The sequence below is a fragment of the Eptatretus burgeri genome, chromosome 16 (genome assembly GCF_056783735.1).
Source record: "Eptatretus burgeri isolate ZD-2024b chromosome 16, Ebu_testis_v1, whole genome shotgun sequence".
In the NCBI taxonomy this organism is placed as follows: domain Eukaryota; kingdom Metazoa; phylum Chordata; class Myxini; order Myxiniformes; family Myxinidae; genus Eptatretus; species Eptatretus burgeri.
Window position 1 is genome coordinate 25,363,120 of NC_140976.1, and position 10,712 is coordinate 25,373,831.

General features: G+C 41.9%; 1 protein-coding gene across 1 annotated transcript; it reads left to right on the plus strand.

Moving 5' to 3' along the window:
* The first annotated feature begins 5,554 nt into the window (after window positions 1-5,554).
* On the plus strand, window positions 5,555-9,875 carry LOC147010733 (uncharacterized). The gene is made up of 3 exons (XM_085859304.1): window positions 5,555-6,040; window positions 8,828-8,871; window positions 9,415-9,875. The coding sequence occupies exons 1-3, from the start codon at window positions 5,820-5,822 to the stop codon at window positions 9,672-9,674; spliced, it is 525 nt and encodes a 174-aa protein (XP_085715430.1). The 5' UTR covers window positions 5,555-5,819; the 3' UTR covers window positions 9,675-9,875.
* The last annotated feature ends 837 nt before the right edge of the window (window positions 9,876-10,712 follow it).

Genomic DNA, 10,712 nt, shown 5'->3' on the forward strand with positions numbered 1-10,712 from the left:
TGCACATCCAATTGGTTGGGGGGGGAGTAGTCAGGTCAAAGTAAGTCGTCTTGCAAAACTTGGATGGAGGAGACAGTGCTTGTCAACTCTAAGACAGTATAGAGTAAGTTTATTGTGTAAAACCTCCTGTTTTTAAGTGAGGCCGGGTGAGAACTTGGGTATATATGCACAACTGCAAAGCACGTTGCACTTCAGGAGGAAACAGCACAGATTTCTTGGCCATTGGATGGCAGGCCATGGTGGCAAGATCTACTGTGAAGCCTTGAAGTAAGTGGCAAAAACTTTTTATTCGGACTGCCCTGTGAAGCGGGATGGCCCAGAAGATGGCATGGCCACAGAAGAGGACGGCCAATGAGTGGAACGTGCCACCCAAAAGGGTGGTATTGCAGTTCTTGTTCTGGTTAGCTCACCTGGAATGTAGTTCCAGGGAGCTAATAGGATGGTGCATCGTCCATCTGTCCACAAATACTTGCAACTTCTTCTCTGAAACTACACGTACAATTTCGATGAAACTTTACCACAACGTTCATCACTGTGTATGTACCAAAGTTTGTTCATGGCATTAAAAAGGAAAAAAATTGGGCCCTAAGTGGGTCTATGGGGGTTGCCTCCAAAATAGGTATTTGCTTTCTTCTCAGAAACTACACATGCAATTCTAATGAAACTTGACCAAAACCTTCAGCACCTGTGATGTACCAAAGTTTGTTCACAGCATTAAAAATAAAATCATGTTGGGGTCTGAGGGGTTCTACGGAGGGAGTTTTCAGGGGGTTGCCCCCCCCCCCCTCCCAAAGAGGTATTTGCTTTCTTCTCCGAAACGACACACAATTCAGATTAAACTTGACTACAACCTTCAACACCCATGAAGTACCAAAGTTTGTTCATGACATTAGAAACATGGAAGTCGAAGGGGGTGTAAGGGGGGGTTAACCCCCAAAATATGTATTTGCTTTCTTCTCCAAAACTACACAAACAATTCCGATGAAACTTGACCACAACCGTTATCACCCAATGATGTACCAAAGTTTGTTCACAGCATTAAAAAAAACACATCCAGAGGTATTTACTTTCTTCTCCGTTACATATTTTGTGGGTCATCCATGCCTACCAGCGGTTCCCTGGTTATCTTATCCTACCACTACCAGGTGAGCACCCAGGGGTATTGCCCCTACGCTTTTGTAGTTGGAGTGGTAGTTTTGTGTTGGAGTTTTGGAGTTAAAGTTGGAGTTCTGTTGGGATTGAACCTCGGCAGAGGAAGCATCCCTCTCTTCATTGCCATACCTCTCCTTATTGTTATCTTCCTGCCTTGTACCACACCATCCCTGTGCAACACCATACTGCGTGGACCCAAAACCAGCTTGGTCATACCACACATACCCACAACCAGCTCATACCTTGCCTCAAGCAATTGCTCATTCCCCATTGTTGTGCGAGTCCTGGTATTTATTTTTGATGCCAGAGTTGGATTAGTTAGGCTCTAGTGTTTTATTTCCTTTCATCGTACATAAGTGTGTTTGCCTTCCTATTCATTGTCCTTTGAGCGCCTGGTCTGTTCCAATTATTTGTTTATTCGTGTCTTGTCTCTCCCCTACCATATGCCCTCAATAAACCGTTTTAATTGTAAAAAAAAACATTTTTCCCATTTTCCTGCCTTCCTGCAGAAACAGCAAGTTTTGGCTCCGTTTGGGTCAACCTTGGGGAATCCAGGTAACTTTGAACAGAGTAACTATAAACACTGTTTTCGGGATCCGTGGAGGCATTTACAAGTCCTCCGGCTTAGACCGACCGTGTTAACAGACCCCTCTGACGTGACTATGTCCAGGTCCTTTAACGGGCCTAAGACACTATATAAAAAAACAAAAAAATCCCCTCTCTTTGTGATCCCCCCCCTACCCCCTCTCCCCTCTCCCTCATCTCTTTTAGTTTGTTAGTTGTCAGTTGGGTTGTTCCTTTTCTGTTTCATCCTCACTTTTTTCCTCCTCTTCTTGCTGTGTTTCATTTAGCTTGTGTGCAGCTTGTTCACCCCCATGTCTCCATCTCCCCCACCCCTTGATGTCACTCTCACTCTCACTTCTACTCTGTTGTTCGGTTTCTCCCTTTCCATCTTGCTCCCTTCGATTCTGCTCTTGCTGTTCCCCGAGCCTCGATCATGTATAAAAAAGACACAATTGCAAGACATGACAGACCAGGAACTCAGGATTGGAGGTGAAACTTTTGAGTGTGGAACTTTCCAGCAAAGGATGAAGTTGCTTTGATAATGATGCAGAGGATTTTCCACTCTATGAAGGTTCCTCGAGCAATGTTGTCCTGGTTGAAATATAATATGTAAAATAAACAATACATAATCAAAAGCAACCCTGTTGACTGCTCAGTGCTCACAATAAAGTCCAGATGCAGTATTTAGAATAAAAATCTTTCACGTCCAGCAGATGGTGATGTGAGCATGTTCTGTTGCTGTGTCGCGTATTCTGGTCCCACAAACCCTCATCAAGTCTGTTTGTCTTGACACGAAGTCTTCGATGAGTTGATGGCGGAGTGTAATATGCTGTTACCATGAATGGACAGATCCGTGTCTCCCTCCACATTTGCTCAGGTCCCCAGGCAATACTGACTGCATTATGGATCTCCAAAGGTGATCTTGGATGAGCGTTCCGGACAAGAATGAGGATGTAGAATCGTGCACATCATCAAGACAAAGCAAAAAAAAACAAAAAAAAACGCTGTTAGATCTTCCCGTCCATTGAGCATCATGTCCATGACTCAAATATGACCACATCCTCCAAGGGACCAGCGGGAATTGAGTTTGGCAGCATCTCCCAAGACGCTTACTGGGGAATCATTGAGAAAGTAAATCGATGCTGCAGAGTTTGTACGCACAACGGATGGTGTGTGATGTTGAACATTACACTATAAAAATATTGGGGGAGGGTTGTGGTGTTTAGTAAAGTGTACAAAGATGGCATCAGAGGTGGGGTCCAATTGCAGTTTCAAAGGTGTGTAATAGAGTGAGCAAGTGTCAAGAAGGAAGGCACTCAGACTCAGCGTAAAGGGATATGTGTGACGAAGTTTTCCAGGAACACAAACCACTCTTTGAAAAAGCCATTAACACGTCTCACAGTTCGAAAGTATTTTGATTTATTTATTTATTTGTATGCAGCCAGTGGCTGCGTGACTGCATTATTTTCTGGGGGCGCTGCTGTGCTACTGATGCAGTTCCCCCTGTTACCAGTAAGCTGGTACTCATTTTGCCAACCTCGGAAGGATGACAGGCCGAGTCAACCCACCTGGTGTTATTTCAACGGGTGAAAAGGGGTCTTAACCTCAAGACTCTAAGATCTGAGGCCAGCCACCTTAACCGTTAAGCCAAAAAAGGCAAGTATTTTGATGATTTGTTGAGATATTTGTGACAATTGCCATCTGGATTATCTGCAGAGCATCACAAGACTTGCCAAATGTCGTTTGAGGATGCCTTAGTATGGCAACATTGAATTGCTATACCAAGGACATCCCCATGGGTGTTATTTTTCACATAGATCTGGAGAAATTGCAACATGCGGAAACGAAGATCGTTCGTTGAGATAAATTGTCACAGTTCAGTGGGGATGTGAATGGTGATCTTGAAAAATTGAACACTGCTGTCTGTTATGCATGCAAACTTAAGGTGGGGCTAGATTCCCTCCACCCCCATCCCAGTACGTATACAGGGTGTTCCAAAAAGACCCGGACACCTTTGGTTGTTAATATATTTAGAACCGCAAATGATATAACAATACCCTTTGGTTTATATGATACAGAAACTCATAAAGTTTTTTTTGCACACCATCAATACACTTCAATGTGAGCTCCGTTTGTTGCGCACAGGACATCAAGGCGATACATGAGTTCTTGGCATGTTCGGCTGAGCATGTTTGTGTCCACCAATGCACATGCAGCTGTGATCCGAGAATGAAGATCCTGTAGGTTTGGCACCTTGATGTTGTAGACAACATATTTGAGAACCCACCCAAAAAAAACCATCAAGGGAGGTATTGTCTGGTGATCGTGGGGAGCATGCGGTTCGTCCGTCTCGGCCAATCCAGCAACCTGGAAATTTTTCATTCAGGATGGCCTGAACGACTAAGATACAATGAGGCGGAGCACCGTCCTGTTGAAAAATGATGTCGGGTTGCAGGTCTTCAAGCTGTGGGAAGTCGAATCCTTCCAACATGTTCATGTAAATTGTTGAGGTCACTGTATCCTCAGAAATGAAAAAATGGACCCACCAAGTGGTCATGGAGAAGGTCACACCGCACATTGACCTTTTGACTGTCGCGTTTGTGTTCAATGACCACGTAGGGGTTTTCAAAGCCCCCAAATCCTCACATTGTTACGGTTGACCTTCCTTGATACATGAAGGCAAGCTTCGTCTGTGAACATGACCTTTTTCAGGTAATCTTTGTCATCCTCTATGCGACTGAGCATTACCAAGACAAACGCCTTGTGTTCGGGTCCATCATTTGATTTGAGTTCCAGCAGAATCTGCACCTTATAGGCAAATAAAGGTTCAGACTTTTATACAAAATCCTCTGTACAGTAGTGGTTGGTAATCCCAATTCTCTGGATGTGCGTCAAATTGATTTTCTGTGACTTTGTTGAAATGATTCACACACTCGTTCAACGTCTGCTGCACTTGTGCTTGGTCGACCGGTACTTTTCTGTTTCTGACAACTTCCAATCTCCTTAAACCTCTTGTACTACTCTCTGATACTAATCCGTGATGGTGGATTCCTTCCATACCTTGCATGGAAATTACGCTGAACTTGCGTGGTGGATGTCACCTCAATGGAGTCACCATTTTCTTTTACATTGAACCAGCAGACCTGAAAATCAAGAAAACTTTATAAGTTACTGCATCACATAAAACAAAGGGTATCATTGCTACATTTGTGGTATTCAATATATATTTACAACCATAGTTGTCCAGATCTTTTCGGAACACCCCGTACATCATCCTCAGGACATTTGTTCTCCATATTGAACATTTTTCATTTCAAATTTCCTGCTAGACTGTCAACCAGAAATCCCTCTTGTGTGGATATTCAGGAGACTGGATGTGTAATCAGGATCAATTATTTTTTTTTTTACAGAGAGGGGGAGGAGGTCCAGCCACCTTTGCTAAAGTAAGGTGTGGCAAGATCCATGCTCGCATTCTGTAGCAGTTGTGGAGTGCAGAACATTGATCAATTCTGTCAATGGAACTTCGATTTCAATGTGAAAAGACTTGACAAAGCTCTCTAATTCCCTTTTATCAACACTAAACATTGCATCAAATTGTCTGTCTAGACTCTAGATTGAATCTTCGTATTAATTTAGATTTTCCTGATGTATTTTGACGACTAAGTGTTGAGCATGACATCCGCAAGCACTCACTTTAATGGCTTTCAGATGCTGTTTGGTATAGGCTGCGCTTGTGCTGCTCTCACAGCTTTACACCTCTGCAGGAGGGAGGACACATTCCGCATCACGTGATCAAACTTCATCTACACAGCTACCTCACACTGCTGAACACAATGAAGTGAGTTGGGTGCTGTCAAAGTGGCGACATGGTGTGTCAGTGTATGCTCATTGGTATTCTCTGGTTTTATTAACTGGTAGACCCCGCTACCGACACGAGCAAGGGGGTAGGGTTTGGAGGGGAAGGTGTTGTGTAGCAAAGTCAGCCCACGTGTTGGTTCTTCAGCTCAACCGTTTTTAATGGCGTCCGTGGAAAAAGAACACTCCTTCCACGAGCGTCATCTTGCCCTCTCGATCCTGTCAGTCACGAAGGATGAGGACGATGAATGGCGGCACACCTCATCGACGGGGGCTTGAGGAGGAAGAAGCGGAGTCAGAGGAGGGCGAGTCGCACATCCGGCTCGTTTATCCGGGATACCGAGAGGGCTCGCCTCCTGGGTCTGGCCACCTCAGGGATGCGGCTGCGGTGTGTCCCCATCGCATCACAGCGTTTCTGCCAATCTTCCACATCCATTTCCCTCCACATTCTCTTGTATATTTGTGTGAGGTGAGGGGGCGGGGGGGGGGGAGAAAAGATTGCTTTTCTTTTCTCCATACTTTACTTTTATTTTATTTTCAAGTTCTGGTTCCATTCTTCTCCTCTGAGTGGATGATGGCCAAGTGTTTTGTGTAAGTAAGATTGAATAAGAAGAATACATGTTGTGGATAAAATCTGCTCTTATGTGCCTTTTCGCTTTTATATGATTGCTTGCTTGTGGGTTCACAATAAAATGAATAAATAACTGTATGTTGTTATTCCCTTCGCTCGAGGAGAGGGTATTGCATTTGGGTCCGTTTGTTTGTTTGTTTGTTACTTGCAAAATCGAAGATTTTTCAAGTATATTGTCTGTCTGTCAATCGCCTACAGGTCACAATTTTAAACCGATCTTAATGAAACTTTACCAAGTTGTAGAGGTAGTCTCAACTGAAAACCGATTGATTTTGAGGTCAAAGGTCATCTTAAGGTCAAATTTCTTAAATCGTCATTTTTCATCTGATTGACTTGAAAGTTGAACACGATTAGTATAGTCCGTCATTGAATTTGGAAAGCAACTATTTTTGAGGTCAAAAGGTCAAAGGTCAACTCAAGGTCAAACTTCTAAAATCATCAATTTTCAACTGGAAAATCATCAATTTACATCCTATTAACTTGGAAGTTGAACAGGATTTGCATAGTCTGTCACTGAATTTGGAAAGGAACTATTTTTGAGATCAAACGGTCAAAGATCAACTAAAGGTCAAATTACTACAATCGTCAATTTCAATCTGAAAAATAATCTATTTTCATCCAATTGACTTGAGCTTTGTTTAACATTGTCAATTTTAATCGAAATGAAATGGACAATTTGATGTATCCATGGCAACCTTTGGAGAGGGGGTTGGATTTCGCAAGTTTCGTGCTCTGCACGATGTCTTTTTCTTGTTTGTCTGTCTGTTTGTCAATCGCCTACAGGTCACAATTCTAAACTGATCATCATGAAACTTTCCCAAGTTGTAGAGGTAGTCTCAACTGAGAAGCCGATTGATTGAGGTCAAAAGTCATCTTGATGTCAAATTTCTAAAATCATTTTTCATCCGATTGGTTTGAAAATTAAACAACAATTGCATAGTGCATTACTGAATCGGTAAACCAACTATTTTTGAGGTCAAAAGGTCAACTCAAGGTCAAACTTCTAAAATCGTCAATCTAAATCTGAAAAATAATCTATTTTCATCCAATTGACCAGAGCTTTGATTAAGATTGTCAATTTTAATTTAATTGAAATGGTCAATTTGATGTATCCATGGCAACCCCTGGAGAGGTGGGTGGATTTTGCAAGTTTCATGCTCTGCACAACATCTTTTTCTTGTTTGTTTCCTTGTTTGTCCGCGCAGAACTTTTGTGTTTTTCTCCGCAACTGCTCGTTGGATTGAGACAAAATTTTCACCATATGAGCGAATACTCATGTAGAATGTTGTAATGATAATTATGACGTCATATGTCATGTGGGGTGGCAGCGATATTGGAAAAACGGAAAAACTTTGGACCTATGTATCTCAGAAACCGCACCAAGGAAAAAATTGAAACTTGGCACATCGTAAATACTCCTCATGTGGAATGAGTGTGATTTTTATGACATCATAGGTGCCTTTGGTATGACGTCATAATTGCATATATATATATATATATATATATATATATATATATAATGCTACATCTGATCAGTATAAAAATTTGAGAGTCATCTCGGGATAAATTGGTCCACAGAAAAAATTGATGACATCATCGGTCATGTGATTCGACAGCTATATTGTTTTTTTTAAAAAACACAGACACATAGGAATATATATTACCCTTTATTTGAAGCATATATGAAAGGTCATGCACATAAATGTTTTTATAACAAAGTTATAGGGAAAAAAAAATCAGGCCGGGTCAATATGACCCACTCCTGCATTCTATGGAGGCATTAGATTTTTAAATATTTTTTTTTCCCCAAGATACTGAAAAACAAACAAAAAATAAGACACACATAGGAAGAATATATATTACCCTTTATTTGAAGCATATATGAAAGGTCATGCAAAGAAAAAAAAATTCGACCATAGTTAGAGGAAAACAAAAAATCATTACATCCCCATGGAAAAAGGAGCCATGAACACATTGTGGGAATAAGCTTTCCCTCGATTCTGAACAGAAAAAAAACAAAAAAAAAACACATGTAGGAAAATGCATTACCCTTTATTATTTGAAGCATTTATAAATTGTCATGCATAAAAATGTTTTCATAACAGCTACAGGAGAACAAAAATCAGGCCGGATCAAAATGACCAACTTCTGCATTGTAGGGGGTATTAGATTTTTCAACATTTTTCTTTGAAATCCTGAAAAATAAAAAAATAAATCACACACACAAGAATATGTATTACCCTTTATTTGAAGCATATATGAAATGTCATTAATAAAAATGTTTTGTTATAGTGAAACAAACAATCATTCTCGGCCCGGGTCAATATGACCCACTTCTGCATTATCGGGGTATTTCACGAGAAAATATTTTTCCCACAATCCTGAAAAACAAAAAAACAAAACATACACAAAGGAACATGTATTACCCTTTATTTTAAACACTTATGAAAGGTCATGCATAAAAATGTTTTGATAACAAAGTTATAGGAGAACAAAAATCAGGCCAGGTCAACATGACACACTTCTGCATCACAGGGTTCGAGAATAGTTTGGGGGTTTAGTCAAGTTCACAATGGAGGTTGTTCTGGGGTTGATGCCATGTGTTGGAATGTGTTTGTTTTTCAGGCGTGCAACGACTTTTGACGGTCTGGGAATGTGGCTCACGAGAGGTGAGTATGGTTGAGGAAGGCACCCCGGGCGCTGGAGGGTCTGTTGGCCAGGATAGGCTGTGAGCTCATGGTGAGCATGGTAAATTTGTGTATGGGCCTGGGTACTCATGGAAAAGGGACCCAGAATACCAATTGCCAGTGAAGAAGCCAAGGGTAGTGGGAGTGGGGGGGGGGGGGTGGAAGCCGGGGGAGTTCTCGGGGGAGGGGGCAATATTGCATGTCACAAAAAACCCCTGAAGGAGGGGGGATATTGTTTTATATCCCCAGGTCCTTTATTCTCCCAAAGCTCGACACACACCTATTCACACCATGCACCCGTGTCGACTCACACCATCTTACCTTGACCGGACTCACCTCGTGGTTCGCTCCGAGGTTTCATATCCTCTCCACCTGTACCTGCAATGTGTTATCTTGATCTTAAAGCCTTGTTTAAACACATTCCATTGCCTGAGACAGCGTTTTCCACCTCCATCAAACAGGTGTGACTTGATTGACTTTTTTGTAGAAGAATGATGGTACATCCCCCCCCCCCCCACCCTGCAGAATTCTACATGCTGGTGGACTACATACCATGGCACATACAGGCCGCACTGGCCACACATGGTGGCCCAAAGCCATATGAAGTGACTTTACATTGGTCTTTCCATTTTTTTGTTCACTACTTGTACATGATTGAAAGTAATTTCCGCATTTTAACCATGGAACACAGTGAATCGGGGACACATTGTGAGTTTTGTGCTTGCTCTGTTAGTGTTTGTATTACTTCCCTCGTTTTGAATGATATTACTTTTATCATTGCCTAGGAAATGTAGTTCTTAACAAATAGTCTGACCCAGGAAAGGCCAGCTGACCTGACCATCACTTGGAGGTTGGACTTGGACATGATTGTCATAACCAGTACCGCGGAGAGATCAGAGATGAACATACTTGGCTACAGGGCCGTTCTTTTATTGAGAAACTCACTAAAGTATCCGGCGTTGCCCGGGGAAAGTCAATGAAATACTCTGATAATTAAATTTGTTTTGATGAGGTCTTAAAGGGTCTTTGGGATCTTCAGGGGTCAGAGTGGTCTTTGAAGGTATTTGGGGAATTAAAGGGTCTTAAGAGTCTTTAAGTCTTAGGGGTCTTAAGGGGTTTTTGGGGTATTTTGGGTCTTTGGGGTCTTAAAGGGTAGTAAATGTCTGAAAGGGTCTTAACAGTAAAGGATCAAAAAGTTTAAAAGATACATTCCTGATGAACGTAATTAATAGACTATGTGTAGTCAGTGTGCAACTGATGTTCAAATAGTACGTAATTAATAGACATATAGTCACACAGCTTCACGGATGGATGGAGTCTTAAGGGTCTTGGGGGTCTCAAGGGTCTTCAGGATCTTTAAGGATCTTAGGGGTCTTCGGGGTATTTGGGGTTTTTTGGGTTTTCGTGGTATTAGGGGTCTTAAAAGTCTTATGGATCTTTGGGGTCTTAAAGGGTCTTTAGGGTCTTAGAGGTCTTTAGGGGCCTTGGGGGAGGTCTGGAAGGTCTTGGGGGTCTTAAAGGGTCTTCAAATGTTTAAGAGGACTCAACAGTCTGAAGGGTGGAAAGGTTTAAAAGGTACCTTCCAATAGTACGTCTTTAGATATCCGTGTAGCCAGGGTGCAACTGATGTTAAAACAGTACGTAATTAATAGACAAAGAGTCACATGGCTTCACAGACAGACGAAGTTTTAAAGGTCTTTGGGGTCTCAAGGGTCTTCGAGGTCTGAAAGGGTCTTCAGGGTCTTTGAGGTCTTTAAGGATCTTTGGGTCTTAAGGCTTGTACAGATCTTTGGGGTTTTAAGGGTCTTTGGGGTCTTACAAGT